This window comes from Salvelinus alpinus, chromosome 20 (genome assembly GCF_045679555.1).
Source record: "Salvelinus alpinus chromosome 20, SLU_Salpinus.1, whole genome shotgun sequence".
Taxonomy (NCBI): domain Eukaryota; kingdom Metazoa; phylum Chordata; class Actinopteri; order Salmoniformes; family Salmonidae; genus Salvelinus; species Salvelinus alpinus.
The window spans coordinates 44,467,980-44,495,280 of NC_092105.1; the positions used below are offsets into that span (position 1 = coordinate 44,467,980).

At 41.7% G+C, this 27,301-nt stretch overlaps 2 protein-coding genes, 1 long non-coding RNA gene and 1 pseudogene across 7 annotated transcripts; 1 reads left to right on the forward strand and 3 right to left on the reverse strand.

Annotated features, from left to right (window-relative positions):
- Nucleotides 1-6: 6 nt before the first annotated feature.
- On the reverse strand, nt 7-12,308 carry LOC139546969 (uncharacterized). 3 transcript variants are annotated; one of them, XR_011669294.1, is made up of 6 exons: nt 11,598-12,308; nt 2,169-2,279; nt 1,409-1,457; nt 964-1,061; nt 620-677; nt 7-455 (listed from the first exon to the last, which is right to left on the reverse strand). It is a non-coding gene; the product is annotated as an uncharacterized lncRNA (long non-coding RNA). The 3 variants fall into 3 exon arrangements; XR_011669295.1 differs by having other exon boundaries at nt 1,405-1,457; XR_011669296.1 differs by lacking the exon at nt 1,409-1,457.
- Nucleotides 8,020-11,601, reverse strand: LOC139547250 (tRNA N6-adenosine threonylcarbamoyltransferase, mitochondrial-like; annotated as a pseudogene).
- Nucleotides 12,309-13,001: 693 nt separating the features above from the next.
- LOC139546965 (probable inactive tRNA-specific adenosine deaminase-like protein 3) lies at nt 13,002-14,597 on the forward strand. The gene is made up of 2 exons (XM_071355961.1): nt 13,002-13,104; nt 13,267-14,597. Exon 2 carries the CDS (start codon nt 13,279-13,281, stop codon nt 14,371-14,373), a length of 1,095 nt encoding a protein of 364 aa, XP_071212062.1. The 5' UTR covers nt 13,002-13,104; nt 13,267-13,278; the 3' UTR covers nt 14,374-14,597.
- A 1,367-nt stretch (nt 14,598-15,964) lies between these two features.
- On the reverse strand, nt 15,965-21,820 carry LOC139546966 (ORM1-like protein 1). 3 transcript variants are annotated; one of them, XR_011669293.1, is made up of 5 exons: nt 21,672-21,820; nt 20,331-20,511; nt 18,876-19,027; nt 17,722-18,565; nt 15,965-17,673 (listed from the first exon to the last, which is right to left on the reverse strand). XR_011669293.1 is itself a non-coding variant. In XM_071355962.1 (4 exons), the coding sequence occupies exons 2-4, from the start codon at nt 20,502-20,504 to the stop codon at nt 18,430-18,432; spliced, it is 462 nt and encodes a 153-aa protein (XP_071212063.1). In that variant the 5' UTR covers nt 20,505-20,511; nt 21,672-21,820; the 3' UTR covers nt 15,965-18,429. The 3 variants fall into 3 exon arrangements, 2 of the variants coding, with proteins under 2 accessions (XP_071212063.1, XP_071212064.1); XM_071355962.1 differs by having other exon boundaries at nt 15,965-18,565; XM_071355963.1 differs by having other exon boundaries at nt 15,965-18,565; nt 21,680-21,794.
- Nucleotides 21,821-27,301: the final 5,481 nt, after the last annotated feature.

Consider the following 27,301-nt stretch of genomic DNA (forward strand, 5'->3'; position numbering starts at 1 on the left):
TTCAGACAAGTGCAGCAGAACATTTAATCAGGAATGTTATCTTTTTCCACTGTATTGACATAAGCCAACTAAGTCATGCTTTTAATTCGGGTCACAGTGAGCCACAGTATCAACAGACATGTTTTAATTAATTTGTATACGTTTACTCTTGATATGTTTTTGTAATATTCAAAGTTGCTGTTTTCTTCACATTGCCAATCTCACACATGCATCTGAGTAAGCTATATTGTGTAAGACTTCACATCTTGAAGATCTTCTCTGAAGTACCAGTCACATTAAACATAGGAAGGAAGGTTTCCCACATCTTGAAGATCTTCTCTGAAGTACCAGTCACATTAAACATAGGAATGTTTCCCACATCTTGAAGATCTTCTCTGAAGTACCAGTCACATTAAACATAGGAAGGAAGGTTTCCCACATCAAAACGGCCAGAAATCTGATGATACACAGGCTTTCTGTAGAGGGAAAAGGAAATATGTGCTTAGAGAATGCATTGTTTTTACAGCCATGAATGTTGACGATCAATCTTAAATAGTATCTTGAGATGAGCCTTGACAAAAAAAGTTTCAAATCCATCAAGTTATGGATTGATTACCAGCACAAATTACAAACTGTTTACCTTCTTTCCATCAAGAAAAGCATCCTCCAATAAAGGCTTTTCTCGGAAAACAAGGACACTGCAAAACAACTTAATAATGAGGGCGGCTACATTCCATACAGATGAATATGTAAAAACTGTAGAAAATCAGGAGGGTTATTTATCAAGTAAAATGCGGTTTGCTCTTATCAGCAAATAGATTACTCGATCCTAGTTTGATCCCTTATAACATTAGCCAAAGGTTTATCTGTGACTTCTGTCTTTTTAATGTTGCAATTATAAACCTTCCCGAGGGCAAAACAAGTCATAGCTAGGGAGTTGGTTATATTGTAGGGAGGGACAGTAAAGTGTTAGAATGCACTTACTGCTCTTCTAGATTTTGTCTCAGAGGGAAGGGGTTTCTCCTTCATATAGAGCACCTGGAGGTCTTCATTCACCTCAAAAATACCATGCTTCTGTGTCTCTATGGGCGCAAAGACAGATTTTGTTCTTAAATAAAGTTGGCTACATGTAGGCCTATATGTAATATTAGTACATGTAATAAATCATTCACAAATGTTATCCAGATGGAGATATGCTTCAAACAAGTAATGTGTGATAGATGCAAAGTTGTAAAGGTTTAAGTGTACGTCATCTCTCGTGGACAGACTACGTAAACATAAATGGTGCCGTAGATCTGTCACGATACAGCGGGATGCGTGAGATATCGAGCAGCATTAGTTCCGGAGCGGATTTAACACCATTGCTCTTAGGACCTGCATTCGCCTGTAAACATTTCCCGTACAAGTCAGATGAGTATTTCCCACCTACACGGTGGGATTGAAGTTTGACGTCGGAAGTCATCAGCTAGAGGAAGTCTCTGAGGAAACAACGGAGAGGTTTGGATTCACTTAAAATGTACGAGTGAGCTGTCGCAAGCCACTGAAAATTAGGCCAGGGTTAGGGGTTAAGATAACGCCAGGGGCAGATAAAGACGGGATGAGGCCAAAGTTGTTTATGGTGCCCCCCAATCTATATGGGAGGGGTGGAACCAAGCATTCTGGCTATTAGCTATATGAACTGGGCATTGTCTGTATGATTCAGACTCTCAGCCTAACAGTCAGTCAAGACTGGTGGACTGACGGTCTCATTATTGGAATAATTAATTGATATTAAATAAAGATGATTGTTTGACGAAATGACCAAGTCTCTCTCAGTACTTAATTTCCACGTCAGTTCTTACACTATTCTCCCTGTACACCAAGTCAGAACCATAGGATAAATAAAAGGGGCATATGAGCAAACAATGAAAGCTCTTACAATATTCAATGATTGCATTTCTCTAAAACAGGCTATAGGCTACGTGTGAACCACCAAGTCAGAACGGTAGGTGAAATTAATGACAATGACAAGCTTCAAATAACAATTAAGAGGGGGGGAAAGGGACCAAATTACTAGGGTGAGGCACATGGGCAACAATCAGCTTACTACACAACATACACTTAGTATTACTTTATTAGCTACTGTATACATATCTCCCTGGCATATTACATCATTTATGAAGCACCATACAATACATTTTTGGACTCACCTTGCTGTGTTCACTTGAACAGGAAGGTGGCGAAGCGGTCCTTCGTGAGCAAATTTTGTCATCAGTCTGGCATTCTCTGGATTGATGGTGCTTTTAAGATGACTGGGAACTCTGGAAAAAAACAAGGTCAAATCATGATGACGTTGGAGCTCTAGAAAGAGGCCCGAGTTCCCGACTTGCAATAGCGAGTTGGATGACCGTTCAATTCCGAGTTCTCAGCTGTCTTGAACTCACTGAAGTCAGATTTCCAAGTTCTGAGTTTCCAGTTGTATGCTGCTATTGTTAGCTAGCCACAAAGAATTGTTAGCTAGCTACCCACAAATAATTTACATCTACCTTGACTTACTATGGGCTTGTAACCTACGGTGGATATTGTAGGCATGTAACCATGCCTAAATTAACATATCATGTATTTATTAACACTCTGGTAGCACTTGAGCATGTACTTTAAGTTGTGTCCCCTCGGCAGTGTTCAGGGTTGAGTTCAGTAGGGCAGACAGTATAAAATAGTTTTGACACAGAAAATGAAAATCTGTTATTATGCGACAAATTCAGGTAGTACCTCCCTGTTTTAATTTGTTTCTAAACGTTTTCTCCCTACTAAATGTGACCCAGGTGTTCCAGGTAGAGGTGAGGTAGCAGGGTGCCGTCTCTCTATGGACCTTGGTAGGACACACTATGAAATGGCAGAGCACATCGGCTACAACTTCATCCTGGAGCTCATGAGCTCATCCTCTCCTCCTCGCGACAGGGTTCAATATGTCGGTACATTCCTTGAACTCCAATTCTAACACTTGTTTTAAATGCCACCCCTCTGTACTTGCCAGGATTTTCACGCAAAATAAGTCTCTTACACCAAGGTCATCTTTCTTAAAAGAGGACTCCCCGGCAAAGCAAAGGTTAAATGACACTCATCAGTTCATGGACTGAGTTGGCTCGCTAACAAGCTAAGGTCAAGCTTTTCCAGACAACATTTAATTCGCTCAGAGGGATGACCTCTCTAGGGATCGATGAAACGAAACACAGAGCGTCGTAAAACAACGTTACTTCCATGTGCCGTTGACAGGCGATGCAGATAAATGATTGACTGTATTGTGGACATACACCCTGAGATTTGTGCTGGAACGAGGCCTGCCTCTGTCACCGCAAGTCAAGCCACCTCCTGCCCCTGGACGGCTTTCCTCTGCTAGACTCATCACCCCCAGCCAGAGCACAGGAAGGCATGTAGTCAGGAAGTCTACCTTGAAAAGAAGAGGAACACAATCCTAAACAATACTGACTGTTACAAATGTTTCAATATCCTAAAGTTGATTAGGAAGAACTGGGGTATCAATTAAAATGGGATGGGTGTTCACTGTTTTGTTGTGTTTCCAAATGCTTACTTCTGACTCCATGAATAAATGTGTTCTGTATTTTTCCCTGTAACATGGCAACAGCCTCTAGTCTTCCCTCAGGTCCTCTGTCTGTCACACACATCTACAGAGAATCTGTACAGCAGCATCTGAAATAGTAGCTGTCCAGACAAGACAACAGATGGTTCTTTCATTCCAGCCTTCTTTTTCACAATAAATGTCTGTTCTCTTAATTAGAAACAAAATTAGGTTAACGATGTGGAAATGGTAACTTAAATTTCTATGTGAATTTGGTCAGGTTGTCCAAAAAGTTTTTAATGTACAGCTTGAATTATAGGTAACACTTTATTTGAACCCTCTTACACAAGTTCTACATAACGCCATCCTAGTAATGACAGAAAAGTCATGACAGGTGATGTCATCTTATTGGCCTAGCGACTAACTTTACACTATGCTATCCCATTGTTATTAGGGTCAGGTAATTGGCAAGGCATTACACTAGCGAACTAGCTTACCCTGATCATATTTTCCTTGACAGTTTCATGAGCTGACAGCTGGCATCAACTTATACCCTCATCCTGTCATCTTCACACTGATGGTCACCACTGTTGGCCGATATGCAACAAAGGTATCACTCACATCCCACAACTGCCACCAGTTGTCAAATGTTGTGTGGTGGTGTTAGATATAGTCAGGCCAGAGAGGGCCCTTACGTAGCCCTTATGAAATAATTCAAGTCACGATTTACCTACGATTCATGTTGGTAAAGTGTACCCAAATAGTATTGTGTTTCAGGCTGCCAGGCAGTTATAGCGCAATCTGAGCCACCTGGACAGGACGTGTAAAGAAAGAGTTCCACCACTGGTTCGTCTACTACGGGTGTCCTGGACAACTAAGAGAACCCTCCTCAGTGTTATACGAGCCCTGGGCATCCTGGGTATTGGTACGTACTGTTGAAGTTGGAAGTTTACATACACTTAGTTTGGAGTCATTAAAACTCGTTTTTCAACAACTCCACAAATTTCTTGTAAACAAACTTTAGTTTTGGCAAGTCGTTTAGGACATCTACTTGTGCATGACACAAGTAATTTTTGCAACAATTGTTTACAGATTATTTCACTTAATCACAATTCCAGTGGGTCAGAAGTTTACATGCACTAAGTTGACTGTGCCTTTACACAGATTGGAGGATTCCAGAAAATTATGTCATGGCTTTAGAAGCTTCTGATAAATGATGTCAATTAGCCTGTACCTGTGGATGTATTTCAAGGCCTACCTTCAAACTCAGTGCCTCTTTGCTTGACATCATGGGGAAATCAAAAGAAATCAGCCAAGACCTCAGAAATAAAATTGTATGCCTCCACCATCTGGTTCATCATTGTGAGCAATTTCCAAACGCCTGAATGTACCATGTTCATCTGTACAAACAATAGTACGCAAGTATAAACACCATGGGACCACATAGCCGCCATACCGCTCAGGAAGTAGACTCGTTCTGTCTCCTAGAGATGAACGTACCTTAGTGCGAAAAGTGCAAATCAATCCCAGAAGAACAGCAAAGGACCTTGTGAAGATGCTGGAGGAAACAGGTACAAAAGTATCTTTATCCACAGTAAAACGAGTCCTATAACGACAGCAAGGAAGAAGCCACTGCTCCAAAACCGCCATAAAAAGCAGGACTATGATTTGCAACTGCACATGGGGAGAAAGATTGTACTTTTTGGAGAAATGTCCTCTGGTCTGATGAAACAAAAATAGAACTGTTTTGCCATAATGACCATCGTTATGTTTGGAGGAAAAAGGGGGAGGCTTGCAAGCCAGAGAACACCATCCCAACCGTGAAGCACGGGGGTGGCAGCATCATGTTGTGGGGGTGCTTTGCTGCAGGAGGGACTAGTGCACTTCACAAAATAGATGGCATCATGAGGTATGAAAATGATGTGGACGTATTGAAGCAACATCTCAAAACATCAGTCAGGAAGTTAAAGCTTGGTCGCAAATAGGTCTTCCAAATGGATAATGACCTCAAGCATACTTCCAAAATTGTGGCAAAATGGCTTCAGGACAACAAAGTCAAGGTATCAGAGTTGCCATCACAAAGCCTCCTTGAGGCCTACAAAACCTGACTCACTTACACCAGCTCTGTCAGGTGGAATGGGCCAAAATTCACCCTACATATTGTGGGATGCTTGTGGAAGGCTACCCGAAACATTTGACCCAAGTTAAACCATTTAAAGGCAATGCCACCAAATACTAATTGAGTGTATGTGAACTTCTGGCCCACTGGGAATGGGATGAAAGAAATAAAAGCTAAAATCAAATGTCTTTATATAGCCCTTCTTACATCAGCTGATATCTCAAAGTGCTGTACAGAAACCCAGCCTAAAACCCCAAACAGCAAGCAATGCAGGTGTAGAAGCACAGTGGCTAGGAAGGACTCCCTAGAAAGGCCAAAACCTAGGAAGAAACCTAGAGAGGAACCAGGCTATGAGGGGTGGCCAGTCCTCTTCTGGCTGTGCCGGTGGAGATTATAACAGAACATGGCCAAGATGTTCAAATGTTCATAAATGACCAGCAGGGTCAAATAATAATCACAGTAGTTGTCGAGGGTGCAGCAAGTCAGCACCTCAGGAGTAAATGTCAGTTGGCTTTTCATAGCCGATCATTAAGAGTATCTCTACCGCTCCTGCTGTCTCTAGAGAGTTGAAAACAGCAGGTCTGGGACAGGTAGCACGTCCGGTGAACAGGTCAGGGTTCCATAGCCGCAGGCAGAACAGTTGAAACTGGAGCAGCAGCACGGCCAGATGGACTGGGGACAGCAAGGAGTCACCATGCCAGGTAGTCCTGAGGCATGGTCCTAGGGCTCAGGTCCTCCGAGAGAGAAAGAAAGAATTAGAGAGAACATACTTAAATTCACACAGGACACTGGATAAGACAGGAGAAGTACTCCAGATATAACAAACTGACCCTAGCCCCCCGACATAAACTACTGCAGGATAAATACTGGAGGCTGAGACAGGAGGGGTCAGGAGACACTGTGGCCCCATCCGATGATATCCCCGGACAGGGCCAAACAGGAAGGATAACCCCACCCACTTTGCCAAAGCACAGCCCCCACACCACTAGAGGGATATCTTCAACCACCAACTTACCATCCTGAGACAAGGCCGAGTATAGCCCACAAAATAAATTATTCTCTACCATTATTCTGACATTTCGCAATCTTAAAATTAAGTGGTGATCCTAACTGACCTAAGACAGGGAATTTTTACTTGGATTAAATGTCAGGAATTGTGAAAAACTGAGTTTAAATGTATTTGGCTGAGGTGTATGTAAACTTCCGACTTCAACTGTACATCCTCAGCAAGGCTCAATCTCATTTTGAGAAACAGTACATTCACTCAAAGGGTTTGCAGAAGTCATACATTGGTATGAATGGGAGATTTGAGCAACCGTTTGTCATGTTATTACTTGACTATTTTGCCATTACTGTTGTAACAGTGCTAGAGTAATAACATGGCTTTCAGAATTGACTTGGAAACAGGTCACAGTATACAAGCTAATAATATACCATGACTTCTGGTTCATACTGTATATCACAGGAGGTTGGTGGCACCTTAATTGGGGAGAACAGGCTTGTGGTAATGACTGGAGCAGAATCAGTGGAATGGTATCAAATACATCAAACACATGGTTTCCAGGTGTTTGATGCTATTCCATTTGTTCAGTTCCGGCCATTATTATGAGCCTTTCTCCCCTCAGCAGCCTCCTGTGCTGTACATGTGTTTGCGAGCATGTTTCGTACATCTGATTTTAGGATTGACACAAACCAATAACCCAAATGGCCAGATGGTCATAGCTGAGGAGCAAGCCATTCCAATGCTTTCACAAATTTCTGGTTGGGATAACATCAATAATTTCTGTCCTTTTCAACACAGTTTGGAGATAAATGGTGGCCCACCTGTTCGTCAGTGCAACAATAAAAAGGTAAATTTTGTTATGTAGTAAAAATGCCCTACATTTGTTTCATGATACATCTATGTTTTTCAAGATTGGCTTTGACTCCTATGTACATCAGGTGTGTCCAAAAAAAAGACGAACTGCACTAATGGCCTGTTGGTGTCTGTAGGTCACTTTGGGTGGACCAGCTCGGCTCCAGCTCCAACGCCAGAGGAGCTGGACAGCCAACCCCAAGGTTAGGCTGTGGGGGACAGCCTACCCTGGATTCATTAAGGCTGGATGAAGACAGCCAGCGTCCCCAGCAAAGACGGTGACCCTGGAGGTCAGTCTGGGATCTAGCCTGACTAGGAACCAGCTTAAAGTAGTGATCTTGTGAGTCAGGGACTGAACTCAGAGAACCATTCTATTTATGTTCAAGATGAATATATTACATTATATTATTAATGGGAAAGAGTGAATTAATAGTCTAATATATAGGAAGTCGGTTGAATAATAAACCAAAATGAAACACCCAATAACATAGTCTGGAGTCATTTCTGCTAGGATATCAAAAGTTTAATCATAAATGGTGAGAAAAATGTGTTGTCAGTGTTGGACAGGATGCCCTTTCCTTCCTTCAGTCTCAATTCCATTCCTGAAATAAATCAAATAAAGAGTAGGTGCATGCCTTGGATTCCAAAGCCATATTTTCATATCCAAAATAACAAATAGTCTTCTACATACCATGCAATCATGACTCCATTTTTAGTACATAACTTGGATGGAGGACAAAGCAAATGTAATTCAGTGGCATCTGTGACCATCTTCAAAGCCTTAACTGGTTACTGGCAAGTCCTCCTGACATCACCTAATAGAGCAAAACCTTTAGGAAAACAGACTTGAGTGTTTGTAGAAATCTACCTTTGGTCCAAAAGGAGATCATCAATACAGTATGGTGAATTCGATCTTGAGAGCTATGAACCCACTATCCAATTATGGGATGAATTCACTCACCAGGGTTGGATTGCAGGAAGGCAGTAGGCCTTACAGAACAAAATGGCACGATGTGTGCACTTGGCAATGTGAGAGGCCACTGTGTAGCTGCAGCTATATCATTCACACATACAACAAAGTCCCCTGCTCCAGACCTTGTATGAAACAAAAATACACGGTTGATGCATTTTTCACACTTAATTTAAATGACCTGATTCAATGTGTCGACCAGGGAAAGGTTATGATATTAATGCATATTATATCTTTGACTTATTTATTACCTTCCTCTTTTTTCTGTATTGACATTGTCATCTGATTTTGCAGAAGAGCAAAGAATAAGTTACAGTCATAGTCTGCTCCCACTGGTGGCTTGAAGAGAAATGTCGACCTGTCTCCATCTTAAGCCAGAAGCTGTATCGCCTGACCCCCACTTATCGTGGATCACTTTGGGTGTTTGATGAGTGACAGACATCTTGCCACCTGTGAATGAACAAACGTCACAAATTCAAGGCCAAGAAAACCCACCGGCCTCTGACAAGTGTTTTCTTAAAGGTAGACTCATGACCTTGTCTATAGTGTCCCATGGAGCGTCATCCAGTGTTTGACCCAGTAGAAGAAAGTCGCTGATTCCTTGGGCCAGAGCCAGGAGAGTGACCACAGAGACCAGGAGGACAAGGAAGGGGAAGACCACTGGTTGGAGCATCCTGACCACCAGGGCATGGGCCTCCATGTGGTGGATGAAGTGCTTCTGCTGTTGCTTTACAAAGCTCAGGCTGAAGTCCAGACAAGATTATACCCACCTCTTTTGTGAATGAAGAGATTCTCCAAGGATTAAGCCTTTTTTTAATCCACTACAGCCACACCTGTCTCGTCACTGCCACGAACAAGCCTGGACCTCATTGCTACTCTAAAAGCACATTTCCATAAATGCTTGAGTATAAACATAGGTGGGCCCTATGGAGCTGAATTTTTAAATGCAAACATTTTTCACTATAACAGAAGTTCCTGCATTAGCCAAAATACATATCCATAGAAAATCATCAAAATCTAAGATTATGGATAATACTGACAAGATACTCGTCTCTCCGCAGAGACAAAAGGAGTTGTTGTCTACAGTGGCACGTGGACTGTCAAACTCCCGCCTATTCCTCTCTTTGGATTGGTGGATGTCTCATTTTAATACATTTTGAAATATTCAAATGAGTGTTGTTGACGTCTACTGCTTGTATTCAATGGCGAGAGATGCTATACTACTAGTCTCATGTCATGAATATGCATAGCCATCTCAAGACAACCCCGAGTGTTTTTTCAAAGTTATCAGGATGTCACGTGTCCTACTTATATCAGCACACTCGTAACAACCTAAGCATTACGAAACTATTCAAGCTAAAAAAACTGATGAATAAGCCATACAATTTTTGTTGACCAAATTCGACACTCATTGACCTCCATACAGAAACTCAACTCCACCTACTGGAGAAGACAGATTTTTGGCTGAGTTGAGCCTCTCGCCTCTCAGCAAAAATGGAAGCAGTGTAGCTACCCAATGGACACACACTAGTTGAATCAATGTTATTTCCACGTCATTTCAATTCAATTACGTTGAACCAACGTGGAATAGACGTTGAATTGACATCTGTGCCCAGTGGGTACCAGCTACCATGACTATTTTTGAAAGGTACTGTATTAAAAACTTGATTATTGAAGTCTGACAACAATACCGTTGTCCCAAAAGCTGAAGTTGCAATACTGAGAAATGGTTTTTGCATGGAGCTCCACGACCTTTAAGATTGTGAACTCAGGTTGTTTACCATTGAGGGGAAAAAAATTGTCAGTTCCTGTGACTCTCCCATAGACACCAATGCAATAGCAGTTGGGTCTGGTCTACTTTGGCTGCGTTTAGACAGGCAGCCCAATTCTGATATATATTTTTTTTACCAATCAGATCAGCTCTGAAAAAGATCTGATGTGATTGGTCAAAAGACAAATTATTGGGAAAAAGATCCAAATTGGGATGCCTATCTAAACGCATGCTTGTTTAATTTGCCTTTTCTCAATTGGATTTGCTTAAACTCCTGCATCCTCTCTGGCCTCCTTTTGAAATAGGTCAAAGGTAATTTGACACGGTCCCGTGTGGCTCAGTTGGTAGAGCATGGCGCTTGCAACGCCAGGGTTGTGGGTTCATTCCCCACGGGGGGACCAGGATGAATATGTATGAACTTTCCAATTTGTAAGTCGCTCTGGATAAGAGCGTCTGCTAAATGTAATGTAAATGTAATTGAGGAGAGGCTGCAAGGAGAGGGAGTGGAATGAAATGAGACTATTCTCCAATCATGCATCATTAGGCAAATTACATTTACAGGGTAGAATCACAAAATAAATGTATTATACATTTCTAAAGACAAATAAAGATAGTTGTGCAATACATTTTATATATAAAAGGACACGTTTTTAAATGTTAGCATGCTTTTCTCCTTCAAGAAAACAGTGGTAGATTTCAAAACTCTTCCATTAATGACTCCGGTAGGATACACTTGTGCTTCCTCGCCAAAAGGAGGCTATCGAGGATGGGATGAGCGTCTTCCATTTGTCACTAACGACTTGACACTCCAGGACCACATACCGGGTTCTGGGTCACGGAGGAGGGCGGAGGACGGACTTTGGCCCAAATGAGAAAAGGCCAAAGGCCATTGGCCTTTTATCAATTAGATTTCCTTGACTCCTGGGTCTTCTCTCCGTCCTCTCTCTCCCCCTTTTGAAAAAGGTCAAAGGTAATCAAGGAGAGTGAAGGTGGAAGGAAATGTGCTTGTTTGAAATGAGATGGTCCTTCTCTACTCACGCATCATTAGGCAAATGACGTTTACAGGGGTGGATTTCAAAATACATGTGTAAAGTGATTAAAACAAATTAAGTTAGTTGTGCAATACATTTTATAGATAAAAGCAAAATGCTACTTATTGTTTTAAACGTTTGCATGTTTTTCTCCTCTGACAAAACAAAAGCTGATTCAAAGTGGGTGTGGCAGATTTAAAAACTCTTCCGCAGTATTATACACAAGTATCCTCGATCAAACGTGGATATGGAGGAGGGGAGAACACTCTTCCGTTTGCCTACTAATGAAATTAAACACTCCTTGACCACTTACTGGTTTCCGGGTCATGGAGGAGAGAGGACGGAATACGGTCTTTTGTCCAAACGAGAATTTCCCATAGAAACAGAAAAAAACAAGGGAGTGGTACAGTATGTCTCGCTTCCTCGGTCTCTGACACTTGTACTGGTTTCCACTAGCTTCTATAGCCACAAATTGTGGTCTTAATGTAAGGTTAGGCATAAGTTTAAGGTTAAAATCCAATTTTATGAAGAGAAATTGTAGAAATGGCTGGGGTATATGACTTAGTGGCTATATTATACTGAGGTATAATAAGAACTGGAGATTACTTCCAAGCGTATTTTTTTTTTTAAAGGTAATAATCTCACGTTCGTTCGCATAGGTCAATTCATGGACTGTCTATATCGGGTTGCATCCGGTTTATATGGACCAACATCACATGCGCACTAGCATTCAGTGCGCACAGGGAGCAACAACGTAAACATGTCATCCAAAAACATCAGACATTGGATGAATATAAAATGTTAATGGACGTGTTAAAGGATCAAAACCACAATGTACATTGGGTAAATTGTGACTGACTGATCTACAAATAATAAATTAGTTATTTATGATGTAAGGTGATTTGTATATCAGTTTGCAGTCGCATTCAGTCGTTTTGGTTCTCTCGGACACTGACATTTTTTATTTTTTATTTCACCTTTATTTAACCAGGTAAGCTAGTTGAGAACAAGTTCTCATTTACAACTGCGACCTGGCCAAGATAAAGCAAAGCAGTGTGAACAGACAACAACACAGAGTTACACATTATCTTCAGCTGTGAGTGATAAAATAAAATGGCCTCAGCAACAGTTATTTGAATAATTCAATGGATGTTTTGTGCACAAAAGGTGATGACTAAAGTGTCTTATTAGGATTTTTCAAATCTGACTTCGCTATGTGGCGGTGTATGGAAATGGTCTTTCTGGGCCAGACTCCAGTTAAACTGTAGTACCACAGCATAACTATAGGAGCAGAGTGGAAAACGTGCTTCTAGACGGGACCCCTGCCCGTTCATAGAAGCTAGTGACGTCCCGGGTACTTTGGTCATGGCTAGACGGTCTCCAGCTTTTGTCAAATCAATGTATTTAAGCTAACCCTTTTTTATTAACCTTAACCCAATTCTCCTAACCTGCTGCACAAATTCTAACCTGCTACCACCGTGTACTTATTATACTTGTGAGGAGCTTTGTGTCACATGAAAATAATTCCTCCATGAAACCACAAATAACACTAATCTAACGTTAGGTTTATGATTTGAGAAATATGAAGAAAATTTTCAAAGGTTTTTCCGATATTAAAAGAATCCCTTTGATTTAAAATCAGTACATTTTATGAATCTAGGAAACAAAACTGTGGGTGGCTATGAAGAGTGATAGCCTTTGTTTCAGGGGGATATAATATGCAGTCGGAACATCAACAAGCATGGATGGAAAGGGAGAGCTAGCTCCACGTATCTGAAATCTGTCACGTTTTACACTTCTAATCAAAGCTGGTCAACAAGGTAATTTTAATTAATCAATCGGTAATGTTAAGTATTCACTGCCAGTATTTTTTTCGCATGCTCTGAAACAACCTTACATCTCTGCGCCACCACATCCAATGTTTATCTTCTTGTAAACATTTGGTCTGTATCCGAGTTGTGTTTCGTCCTGATTTTTAACAGAGGTGCTTTGAAATGGAGCCACAACCCAAACGCAGAAAAGAATATGAGTGTGACATCGACTCCTGGGTTGCTTACCCTGTGCTGTCCAACGAGCAGTCACAAGACATTGAGCTAATCGAGGCCTTTGCAGCTCCCATCATCAACAAGAAAGAAACCTCTCGTTTGATCAAGGAGTTGGCCAAAGTATATCCATTACCTGGACTTCAGCACATCAAGAGAGTACGGTCATGCAAGGATAAGGGCAGCCCTCACCCTCTGGAGGTCATTGTATGCCTTGCCAGTGATGCACCAGCCATTGACCGCAGTGAGGAGCTGCACATATCTGATCTGTCGTCCTCCAGTAGATTCAACTGTGAAGGTCTAGGAGACCCTTTCCTGGTCAAGATACCAGCATGCCCTCCTTTGACCAGACCGCAGTTTGAGCAGGCCAGCAAACACTGGCCCACCTCCTTTCACGAGGACAAACAGGTGACTGTGGCCCTGAGGGGCCAGCTGTTCACCTCCTCTCAGAAATCAAAGATGCAGGAGTACATGATGGCTGCTGTGGCTGCAGCCAGAGCGGGGCAGGATAGTGGCATGGAGGCTGTGGGGGCTGCGGTCATTGACCCAGAGGCAGAGAGGATCCTCGCTGTGGGACATGACTGCCGGCAAGGCGGTCACCCACTTCATCACGCCATCATGGTCTGCATTGACCTTGTGGCACGTGGGCAGGGGGGTGGGGCCTACACCTATGACAAGTACCCCGCCTGCCAGTCTGCTTTGCCCTATTCCTCGCCCTCTCAAAAACAGGGCACCACCACCATGACAACCTGTGGGGTCGTGCAGGACGGGGACAGTGCAGAGGAGAGCGGTGAGCCATACATCTGCACCGGGTACGACTTGTATGTTACTCGAGAGCCTTGTGTTATGTGTGCCATGGCGCTAGTCCATTCTAGGATAGGCAGAGTCTTCTATGGAACATCCTCTATCGATGGGGCATTTGGGACTAAATATAAAATCCACGCTCAAAAAGATCTGAATCACCGCTTTGAAGTTTTCAAAGGAGTCTTGGACCAACAGTGTTCAGACCTTAACAGGCCAGTACACTATATCAAAATGAATTCTTAAAAAAGGTTCACAATTGTTACAGGAACGCTAGACCATTATAAACGGATGAATCTCGTGTCAGACTACTAGGCACACACGGTTGATGAATGAGACTAGATCAATGTGTGAATTAGATAAGTAACATTTTACTTCTGGAAGATTTTGGATTAAACACATTTTAATGTTTTACTTTGTTACTGTGTAAAATTCAATGCAATAAAGTTTTGGCCACTTTGTGACAGCAAGCTTTCACAGCTAGTTTTATTGCTCATCGTCAATATGGTTCCCATTCATTTCCCACGAGATTTCATCCAGTTAAGACATACATGCTGCTTTCAGGGCATAAATGTTTTAATGATGTTAGGTACAAGGGCTGACAAAGCTCCAAGAATACCCTGGATAAGCCATAACCAAACAAAAACAGGATTAGCTGTCTTAATAGTAGCCTCCAGGAGATATTCATATCCTAAACATCTACATGAATATACAGGCAACTGCCAAAATAAAAGGAAACACCAACATAAAGTGTCTTAAAAGGGCATTGTGCCACCATGCCCCTCTTTCCACAGTTATGCTTCCGGAACTGACACAGCCACTTGTTTTTAGCATGCAAATTTCAACAAAATGCTCGTCAAGTGGAATAGGTACAAAAAAATCTCCAGGGTGAACCATTCATTCAAGACTAGAAATCGTAACAAAAAAAAGTGATATGGAAGAAAAGTCAAGGGTACAAGACTACATATCAGTTAGGGGGCAAACAAACTACTCATCCCATACAGCAGTGCGGCCTGTTTCATCCAATCGAAGCAGATGAAATTCACATGACCACTGGAATTTTTCCTTGTAAATTAGAAAAAACATGCTGGTTGTTTGGCGAGGTGTTTCGTTTAACAATTTCTGTTAGCTAACGGAGTTGCCATACATTGTACTAAAACAAACCATGAGATCTGTTAGTAAAATCACAGGAACTGAATTTGTTTCCCGTGCTATACTCTCCCGTGTGACGATCAGTTGCCCAAACTACATGAGGTTTTACCTCTGGGTTAACCGAGATTAGACACGTTAGAACAGACCCAGGGTCTGTTTGTGGCAGCAGAACCGCTAAAACTCGTGGTTAGTGTTGTTTTTGGTGCCCTTTGAAGCCAGGAACTGACATAAAAGCACAACTTCAACACAGAGGTTGAAACATTCATAACCGATGGACACTACATCAACATACGAGTTGTTATGCAATCTCAGGTGAAAATAGAACATCTACATTGCACAGTAACATTGCCATCACTAATATTTAACATCACCACGGGTCACGAGGATTGCCATTCTTCCTGAGAAATTCCATCATTTGGTGTTTTGATGGTGGAAAATGCCGTCTCAGGCGCCACTCCTCTCTCCCAGAAGTGTTCAATTGTGTTGAGAGCTGGTGACACACACACTTTAAAACCACCTATGCTCCTTTGAGACCCCTCTTTCACCGATCTCTTCTAGCCCTGGTAGCTGAAATAATGGGAAACTGGCCATTTTATATGACCCTAATCATGAGATGTTAATTGCTTAATTAACTCCGGAACCACAGCTACACGGAAGCACCCACTTTCAATATACTTCACATCCCTCATTTACTCAAGTGTTTATTTTGGCAGTCATGTGTAGGTACATAGCCATAGCATAGACCTGTCTCAGTAAACAATTATCTGACAACACTTAACATCTTATGACAAATCATCTGATCTTCACATAAGACTCAAGACATGAACCTATACAGACAAACTATATACACTGCAAAAATGCCTGCCCCATATGATTAACAAGGATAAATTATTAATATACAAAAGGAAATCATGCTAAATTAGTATTTCATATTGTTCAGGGGCCTCAAGTGTTGCATACACACAAAATATGCCCAAAATATGCATGCGCCAGTATTCACACAAGTTAGCATTAATAAAAATGTAACTTGATGTAATGTGCTTATCCTCGCGCAAATTTTAGACCAGGGGTGTCAAACATACAGCCCACAAAAGGTGGTCCCAGTAAAAACAAAAGCCACTCAATATACTTAAAAAATGACTAAAACCAAATCTAAACTAGAAATTATAATGAACCTATATTTATACAGTTTGACTGTCCAGCTCGATAATCATTGTGCAGTCAATGGACCTACATTCATACAGTTTCTTGACTGTCCATCTCGCTAATAAATCACAAGACAGTCAGGGAGCATTAAATTCCAAAGACGATGAATATAGGACTTATGTTTTAGCTAATTTTGATGGCAAGGAAATATAACATTTTCAGTGTGGCCCTCAAACTCTTTGAAAACCGAATGCTGACCCCGGGGCACAATTAGTTCGCCACTGCTGCTTTAGACCATGCATACGCACAGTTTCTAGTGGTTTAAGTATTGCATTGTAAGAAGGCAGAAGTAGCCAAGTAGTGGCCTTGTGCAGGAATATATGATGACACTCTTATAACAAAAAAAGTTTTAAAAAAACAAAACAGGTAGGCCTAGCTAAATAATAAGATGCAATCATTTACCATTAGTGAGAAGAGCAAATATCCCTTTATTTGATCTAAAATAATTATAGAAATAGATTTATTCTTTACCTCAATTACATGACCATTGTAGAATAAATTCCTCACCTTTTCTGACTGATGGTTTCATACAAGTGAGGATAGGCTACCATTCATCCCATCTCTCATTTAATTGGACCCACTTCACAGTAGTAAATAGATGAGCTACTTTAAGTATTTTGCTTTGTGATCTGTTCTTAAGTGCAGTTTAACGGTAGAGCAGAGGGTTCACCTCTTTCCGTTGACGTTTGTGAGATACGTCTGAATACTGTAATGTCAAATTCCGAGTAAACATTTCATTTATACACAACTATTGCAAAATAAATTGCTCACCTTTTCTGGCCATGATGAGTTCATTTTCCTGAAGCAGCCATACAACAAATTACCAACGCGCATCTCATTTAATTGGGCCTATTAATATAGGCGATAATCATTTCAAGTTTTTGCTCTATGCATCCGAATGGGAGCGTGGTTTATAACATACAGTAGAATTTAACAGGTGAGCAGACAGGTTGATATTTTGCATTGAAGTGTGTGTAAGCTACCACTAAGTAGGTATTTCAAGGAGTCAGCTTCAGAACTCGCGGGCAGTGCACCATATTTAGATTAGGGGAAAAAGTAAATGCTAAACATGATTCAATTAATTCAATCTGTTTACAGGTCCACGACAATTAGCAAATGTTTGTCTTTCAGAAACAGTCAGATAGGCTACCGCAACTGCCACTACAAAAGAAAACATTCTGCCAACACCTCCAAAAACATTTGATCAAGTTCGCCATTTCCAGATATGGTCTTGGCCTAATTCCAATACCTCCAAAGTAAATAAGTTATTGTCACCATAAAAGGTAAATGATGGGCGTTTTACTACAGGTCTGATTTCTAGGGGGAAACATACGTATGATTGGCGTGTGCCAAGTTTATAAATCTCAATATTTGTGCGTTGCAGTCTTCAGAAATGGCGCATGCAGATATTTAGTGTAAAATTTACGCAGCGGTTCTAATGCCCCAGTTTTTTTCCCAGTATTAAGATTGACACCCTTCTAAAAATTAAGTGTGTGTCAAACAATGAACCATAGGCCCCTACTTTTATGAAGAAATCATCTTTAAAAATACATCTGGTATTTTTAAGGCTTCCGGTTAAGAACAGAAAAATACATTGTGACAAGGAACGCAGTCCGTGTCACTGTGAAGTGAGAGCAAATAACAAAAAAACAGAACAAAAAAAGGCCCACGTTTGAAACCTGGGCCAGCCCAGGTCTATGCAGATCAAAAAATACAACATTAAATATTTACTTAAGTTAGTAATGCACATGGCATTCTCTCTCATTCTCCCACTAGTTTAACCTGACGTATCTAAACAATGAGTGACAATTGCACGTACTGTACAAAACTGCTTAGTACACACTCCAGTGGTACATAGTACATAGGGTTAACTATTCATCTTGCTATGAGGCAATAGCTCCTTTGAGAGTTGGTCACACACCACTGACCCTCTTAACACTCGGATTAATACTTGTTGATGCCAAAGATTCGGACTCCGTGTAGTTGTGGCAATTTGGGGATCAGCACGCTCAAAAGGGACGCAGTGTTTATGACAAAGTGTGTTGTGTCGTACTTTGTGTAGAAGCTTGCAAGAAAATATCTAGGGGGATAAAAAAAAAAAAAAAAGTTAGCAAAATGTGTCAATTAAAAAATATCTGCAACATGGTCAACAATTAGCATTTATAGGGCTGTTTTCCCAGTCACAAATGAAGCCTAGTCCGGGACTAAAACACAATCTCAATGGAAGACCTCCATTTAAGTGCTTTTCAGTCCAATACTTGGCTTAATCTGTGTCCAGCAAACCACCCCATACGGTTTACAATTACTTCTACACTGGATGCTCAATCGGTATCTAAAGCAAAATGTACAGAAATGTAACCTCTTGTTCTAAATGACGGAAGGCTACGTACAAAATGATTGGGGAGATGGTGAAGAATTTTCTGGATGATGTGAACTGCACGCCGTAGTCCAACTGTTCCCAATGTGTCAGGAGCCGGGCTTTGCCTTGGTCTGGGGTCTCAAACGGAGTGCCTTTCACTGCATGCATGAAGACATACATCCCCTGGAAGACACAGACATACAGGGAATGAGGCCAAGTCTCAATGGTGAGTGACAGTCCACTAAGACAAGACAAACAAATCTTAAAGTAACAAATGGTGCCAGGGACTGAGGGTAGATGTTGCAGCACAGCTATGTGTCTTTTCGGTTACGTGTCTTTTTCTTTTGATAAAAGAGAATTCATCCTTCCATGGTCCCGTGTGGCTCAGTTGGTAGAGCAAGGCACTTGCAGCGCCAGGGTTATGGGGGACCAGTACGGAGAAGAAGAAAAAAAGTATGAAAAGTATGCACTAACGACTAAATTCCTCTGGATAAGAGCATCTGCTAAATTACTTAAATGTACACATTTAAAAGACAGAGCTGTGATAGCTTCTTATCATAAATACAGTTCAGGTTCTGAGTGCGAGTGAAATCTGCTGACCAAAGCATGTCATAATTACCACAACACGGGACTGATACTTAAACTACTTGCTCATAAGTGGGACATGGGAGTTAGTATGTTCTGTGTATTCACTTAGTTTCGTTATAACACCTGGCACTGTGGACATGAGGTCATTTGAATGACCTCATGTCCTTAAATTTAGCTGGACCTCAGGAAGGCAGCAGCTAATGGGGATCCATAATAAATACAATTACATTCTAATAACAAGGTCCCTGAAATTGTTATTGATTTATCAGCTGAACTAGTACTTGCTGGCAAGCAACAAAAGATACAGGAAACAATAAGCTGCTGAACAAAAAAAGTGCAGGATATTGTGGTCCCCTTTTAATGGCCTTCCTTATCGCTGTGATGCAGAAGACTTTACATACAATAATGAGACAACAGCTAAACTTAGTGAGTGATGACATGCCAGTGACCTTGTTCCTTTATTAAAGGAATTCCGCTCAGAACAATGAGAGGCCAGTGCGTTGAGAAGGAAGCAATGTCTAGGCACCAACTTTGATGTAGTTTCTTTTTTTACCATGATATGGCTGAAAGTAAGGACAAACTGGTAATAATTAGGGCCGGGACGATACCGCAACACTCGTTAGTATTGTGGCAAGGAAACAAAACAAATTTAACTTCTTTTGGAAAACAGCCCTAATGTTGGAAACAAACATTGGTGTCATCCAGAGTCACATTTAATTTATTTTTTCAAGCCATAGCACACAACATTTTACATACAGCAGGTTTTTAAAAAGGACCAACATTTGGTCTGTTTCGTGTCTTAATTGCGATACTGAGATTGTCCCAAGTAATAAAAGGTAATCAAAGCACTCAAAATGGGGTCAACACAAATGTATTCATGAGAAGAAAAATTACTTACAAAATTGTGTATAACATTTGTGAGAGTCCACACCACAGGTACACCGAAGAAGGGTATGCTCAAGAGCACAATGTGAAGCATTCCAACACCGAGGGCATAGGTCAGCCAGATCCCTCGACTGTTCATGACCCGAGTGTTGGGGTTCACCTCACTGTGCGCTACGCCAACATTCATTTTGTTTCTGTGAACAAGTGGATTATGTTATTGATGAATATGCATTATTCCTTTGAATATCTTAACACAAAAACGAGTCATTCAAAATGACGAGTCATTCAAAATGAACAATTTGCTTCAGGACTATAAAATAATTACTTGCTGCATTGCAATACACAAAAGGCCATAGCCTGGAGGTACAAGAAATTATTACGAACATTTTCTGCTTATGTAGTACACTTTCACCTTTCTTGCACAACAATACCTACAGCTGTTTACAGGCAAATCAAATAAAGCTTTTCACAACATGACACGAGTAACCGATTTGGACTTCACTTGTCTTAGAGTTGCTTTTCAGACCATTGCTTGGCTTGAGATTGAAAGTTCGAGGTTGCGTCATACATTCTAAGATTTCTCAAGCTCTTGATAATGCTGGGAAAAAAATACGCCTGTGGTTAAGTATACATGGTTATATAGCTACTTTGCTGGTTAGCTTGCATCTCAGCCGTTTCGTGAAAGCGTGTAGCATGTTCGTTTTCAAGCCTATAATGGGAAACCAAGCTATTCACGTGCAACTGTCCTAAGAAGGGAATGCATTCATAAGCAGCTGCACTGAGGCGCAGAAAAGTGCTGCAACAATGTTAGGCAACACTTGTGAACTTTGTTTGAGACAGAAAATATCAAGGCACGAAAAGCAACTCACTAACGTTTGGTAGCAGACAGCAGCGTCAACATTAAACAACTTTCGAGAGCCAAGCCTGTGTGATCAGAAGTTAGCGACAACTTTCCCCAGATAAGTGTGATTCTTAAAAAGGTAAATTCAACATTAACCCTGCCCTTAAACTGGGCTTGCTAGTTACCTATGCTAAGTGAGATGGCTTGTAATTCATTGACATTCATTGTATCATATTTCTAGCTAGCTAGTTAACTTATCAGTAGATCTACTTGGTAGTTATGTTCACATTTGTAGAAGTCCCAGCTACTACTGATTCAGCCAAACTCCAGCTAATGTTAATAAGTCAAGTATGCTTGAAACACCAGTTGAATAGCTAGCTAGCCATTTTGGTGACAAGCTAGGAATATCTAGTTACTGTAACGTTAGATAGCTAGGTGACAACATTTGCATATCAATAGCTAGTGTTAGCAAATACTTTAACAGTCAACACATAGATATGACAATATACTTACTGGAGTACCTTGTTATGAACCTGTTTTTAAACGTGGCAGTGCAGAAGGCCAGTCTCCCCTAATCAACCGTGCTGTTGTTGACTGAACCTGTCCGCTAGCGACTAGTGAGCTATCTAGCTAACTTTGGAGCAGTTCTTCTTCTATGGTATAATGGCGGTCCACCAAAATTCGTTAGAGGTGCATGTCGCCACCTACTGTATGGGTGGTAAACTATAGGAAAACATCTATTGTAGAAGAAAATAAGAAAAATATCACACTCCTTCAGTCACATTCCAATTCAAGTCACGTCCCTACAAAGGCTCAGGGGCATGTGAGGGCGGATCCTCCTTTGACAGGATTTCTTGCAGTGCCTCTGCTGTAAACTCACTGAGTCCCAAAAAGCGTTCAGCTGCGCTCACAATGATTCCAATTTTTCCTGATTTCTTCTTTGTTTGCGCTATGCAGTTCATGACCATTGCAATAATGCTACAAAGTCCACCTTTTTCCACATGTAATATATCAGGATCCCTTGATTGCAGAGACACTTTCACTGGTGCAGGCTCAATTACCACTGCATCTTCAATGCCACTTGCTCCTTCAACTCTTCTCACATCCTTCAGATAGGAGACACGCTGGACAGCCCTTATTCTTGCCACCTCTGTCTCCTAAACCCAACAGGGCAATCCAGAAATTAGAGCGCATGTTCGCCACCACAATTCAATACTCTTCCCATATGCATATGCTTGACACATGACCAAATCTTTTGTATTTATGGCACCGAAGGGGTTTGTGAACAAAGGCTCTTACAGGGTATCTCACATAGCCCAACTTGACATGAGAAGGGAGAGACTCTTCATCAAAGAAAACAAGTATGGATGAACAGAATTTCTTCACTCCATCTACCATACGGGTCAGTCAACGACGTGCGCCCACCACTCCATCTACTTCCACAGGTATTATATCTGCACACACTTTATGCGCCACCCCAGAGATATCTCCCTTGATAGGTACTCTGCTTTAAAGATCCATACATTAAACATACCACTTCTGCTCCTCGGACACACAAAACATGTAAACAAGTCCACTTCTTATGACGCTCACTGACGCAACTTCACCCAACGCTTCCATGAAATGTATCGAAATTTCAAACGGATCTCCAAGGTTACATTGGTCCAAAAACCTCACTCTGACTAAAAACGAGTCTAGGGGTTTCCTAGTTTCCACCACAACTTTACTTCTCGTTTCCTTTCTTTTTCACCTTTTTCATGGTAATCCACTCATTCTCAATCTCTGTGCTCTCATCTTCACCCAACTCGCCAGCAGTTTCAAACAAAACATCAGTTTCAACCATCTTCCCACTCAACCTTACGGTCTCCCACCAGCATTGCCTTGTGTGTACCCCCTGCTTCTTAGTATAGCCAAGTTGATGTGCAGGGGTACTAGGTAATTGAGGTAGATACAGTGCATTCGGAAAGTATTCAGACCCTTGACTTTTTCCATATTTTGATTCGTTACAGCCTTATTCTGAAATTGATTAAATCGTTTTTTCCCCCCCTCATCAATCTACACCCAATACCGCATAACGACAAAGCAAAAAACGTTTTTTTTTAGAAACTTTTGCAAATGTATAAAAAAACAGAAATATCACATTTACATAAGTATTCAGACCCTTTACTCAGTACTTTGTTGAAGCATCTTTGGCAGCGATTACAGCCTTGAGTCGTCTTGGGTATGACGCTACAAGCTTGGCACAACCATAGGGAGCTTCTTTCATTCTTCTCTGCAGATCCTCTCAAGCTCTGTCAGGTTGGGGAGCGTCGCTGCACAGCTATTTTCAGGTCTCTCCAGAGATGTTCGATCGGGTTCAAGTCCGGGTTCTAGCTGGGCCACTCAAGGACATTCAGAGACTTGTCCCGGAGCCATTCCTGTGTGGTCTTGGCTGTCTACTTAGGGTCATTGTCCTGTTGGAAGGTGAACCTTCACCCCAGTCTGAGGTCCTGAGCACTCTGGAGCAGGTTTTCATCAAGGAGCTCTCTGTACTTTGCTCCATTCATCTTTCCCTCGATCCTAACTAGTCTCCCATGGTTTTCTCAAGACTTCCTGCCCAAGATGCAGAAAACTCGATTAAGATGAAGAATTTTTAGGACTGATTAAAATGTAACATAGTGAAAACTAAGTACATATTTATTTTCTTTTTTCCAGGACTGATGGAATGTCCGATACTAAGTTTTTTTTGACAAGTTTACCAATGATTCTCTATCTCTCCCTTTGAAAGGCTTCCTGAGGCAGGTGCCTTAGGAGAGCAGTTATTGAGACTGTGTACTATACGTAACTATGGTACCCTGATCAGGCTGTTAAGGGAGCTCCCACATTAAGTAATGTCCCACATTTTGTTTGTTTTACCTGTTATGAATATCTGTTAGTGATGTTAACACTGTGCTTGATTTATTGTGTGGGGTCTATTTATTTTGGTTTTAGTGGGGTTTTCACAGGTTAGAAAGGATGCACATTAAATGGCACACAAATGACATTTTCTACCTATTTTCCGAGTTTTAGGTACACACATGTAAATTCTCTTGATAATAAATGTTTTTTATTTTACCTTTATTTAACTAGGCAAGTCAGTTAAGAACAAATGTTTATTTTCAATGACGGCCTAGGAACAGTGCCTTGTTCAGGGGGAAAACGACAGATTTTTACCTTCTCAGGTCGGGGATTCGATCTTGCAACCTTTCGGTTACTAGTCCAACGCTCAAACTGCCATGCTACGCTGCCGCTAGGCTGAAAAACCCAATGTAAACCTGGTACACAAAATGTTTGGAATGTTTGAAATGTCTTTAAATAATGAGTCTGAGGTACAGTAAAGGGAAAGAAAAGCTCACTTAAATGGGGTGGAATGACTTCTGACCTCTGTTCTGACTTTGCGGTGAGGGCTGATCTCCCTCACTAGAAGGTTAGAGACACTGTGTGAGATTTAAATGCAATATGTAAATAATTAGGACACTTTATAATTTAGCAATAATCCTATGTGTGATTCAGACCACAAGAAGGAAAGAGAGCTGCCCCTGAATGAGGGATACCTGTCTCTAATCTATTTGACTATTCCTTGAATTACCCTATGGGATACAATTATTTTAAGATGGAGATAAAGGGTTGTAATTCTAATTTTATTTGTTATTTTGATTTAACCAGCAGTGTTTTTTTTGGACGCATGAATCACGATGTGATTCGTGTCAAAAGGGAAGAAGTGTATTGTTGTTGTTGTTTTATGTGTATTGTTGTAGTTGTTTTGTTTTTGTCTTGCTTCAATACAAATCTCACCTGATTGGGTCTGCTGGATGTTCGGGATTTCTCCCTAAGGATTAGCCCTCTGACTCCCTGACCCTGTAACTCTGCGGTGAGATTGCTAACATCTGCGTGTTGTTATTTTCTTTGACATTTGTCTTAGAGATCTGTATTAAGAATATTGGTAGTATTAATATTTTGTCATACGGTAAATTGTTTTTATGGATTTCCTGAATCAGAAATGCCCTAACCTAAACTGTTGTTCTGGTCTGTCCTCTCTCGAGGTTATGGCAAAGGGGACCACAGATGGTATCTAGATGCATGGAAGCGATAATTCGACCGAGAACAGTGAACCAAACCCCCTCTAACCGGCTGAAGTAATGGCAACAATGGCCTTCACTATGGCCCTGTCCACCACTTCTACATGAGTCCTGAGACCTTCCATGTGGAGTGAGCATAGAGAGAGAATGATTCCAAACTTCTCTCATGCTGCTGGTGTACTGGTCCGAAAATGAACATGACATAATGAACCGTAAAGGATGGTGGCGGCTCAGGTGAGAGATTCGTCTGCTTGGGAAAATCAGATTATTCCCCAGATATTGAAAATCCGGACATTATCAAGGGCCATCCACATTGAACACATGTGCCATTGGGAGGACGAACTGTAAAGCTATCTGAAGAAGAAAATGAAGAAACACTAGAAGAATGAGTGCCGTGAAGGAGGGGATTGTCAACCATGCCCGTAATTGATTTAGGCTTGTCCAAAATTGTTTATTTGGGGTATCAGATTGATTGTGGAGACCTACACACTGTGAAATGTGTAGTAATTTAGACTAAGAATGCATTGAGATACCAATCTGTCATTACCACAAATTGGGGCAGTGATGAAAAAAGTTCATGCAGAAATACAAGAAGATGAACATACTGTATGTCAATATAAATGTACATTCTGCCAGTGTCGGTGTGTTCTAAGTTGAGGGTCTTAAATTCAAGTGATAGTGCTTCACGTTGGTTCTGTCATTCTAAATTTGGGTTGGATAAGTTATCAATAGTTCTAATTATGATTTGGAAAGACGAGGCTTCTAGAGACAGAGCAATGCCCCTACCTTCAGGCGAAATTGCTCCCAAGGATGAACCAGACTTGTGGAGGTCTTCAACTTTATTTCTGAGGTCTTGGCTAATTTCTTTTGATTTTCCCATGATGTCAAGTAAAGAGGCACTGAGTTGGAAGGTAGGCCTTGAAATACATCCACAGGTACACCTCCAATTGACTCAAATGATGTCAATTAGCCTATTAGAAGCTTCTAAAGCCATGACATCATTTTCTGCATTTTTCTTCTGAAAGAAAAAGACATTTTCTGAAAGAAGGAGAGGGTATCTAGAGAAAGAGAGGGAGAAATGGAGGAAAGATAAAGATACTGGGAAGAAGAAGGCAATAGCTGAACTGTCACGACCATTTAAAGGAGTGGACCAAGGTGCAGCGCGATTGGAATACATCTTTTAATTCAACGAAGAACACTTAACAAACTAACAAAATAACAAACTAACAAACGAAACGTGAAGCCAACGTAGTGCTCATAGGCAACTAAACATGGACAACTACCCACAAATACAGGTGGGAAAAAGGAAACCTAAGTATGGTCCTCAATCAGAGACAACGATAGACAGCGGTCCCCGATTGAAAACCACACCCGGCCCAACACATAGAAATGCAAAATCATAGAACATACAACATAGAATGCCCACCCAAATCACACCCTGACCAAACCAAAATAGAGACATAAAAAGCTCTCTACGGTCAGGGCGTGACAGTACCCCCCCCCCCCCCCCCAAAGGTGCGGACTCCGGCCGCAAAACCTTAATCTATAGGGGAGGGTCTGGGTGGGCATTTCTCCGCGGTGGCGGCTCTGGTGCTGGGACGTAGACCTGGCTTGGCCCACCTAGGTGGTGCCTCTAGAGTGGGGACCCTCGCCGCCGGCCCCGGACTGGGCACTCTTGTAGCGGGCCTCGGCCTGGGGGGCGTCGCTGGAAGCTCCGGACTGAAGGGCAACCCTGGAGGCTCCGAACTGAAGGGCGACGCTGGAGTCTCCGGACTGAAGGGCGTCGCTGGAGTCTCCGGACTAGAGGGCGTCGCTGGAGGCTCCGGACTAGAGGGCGTCGCTGGAGGCTCCGGACTGGGGATCGTCGCTGGAGGCTCCGGACTGGGGATCGTCGCTGGAGGCTCCGGACTGGGGATCGTCGCTGGAGGCTCCGGACTGGGGATCGTTTCTGGAGGCTCCGGACTGACGGCCTTCGTCGGAGGCCTTGTGCCATGGATCATCACTGGAGGCTTCGTGCCATGGATCATCACTGGAGGCTTCGTGCCA

Bases quoted from the DNA above. Each gene is read 5' to 3' on its own strand.
- LOC139546965 (XM_071355961.1), top strand. From the start codon at position 13,279: ATGGAGCCACAACCCAAACGCAGAAAAGAATATGAGTGTGACATCGAC.
- LOC139546966 (XM_071355962.1), bottom strand. From the start codon at position 20,504: ATGAATGTTGGCGTAGCGCACAGTGAGGTGAACCCCAACACTCGGGTC. The intron at 19,028-20,330 runs GTAAGTAATTTT...TGTGTCTTCCAG, and splicing joins CAAATGTTATACACAATTTT to GGGATGTATGTCTTCATGCA. The intron at 18,566-18,875 runs GTACGTAGCCTT...TTATCCCCCTAG, and splicing joins ACCATCTCCCCAATCATTTT to ATATTTTCTTGCAAGCTTCT.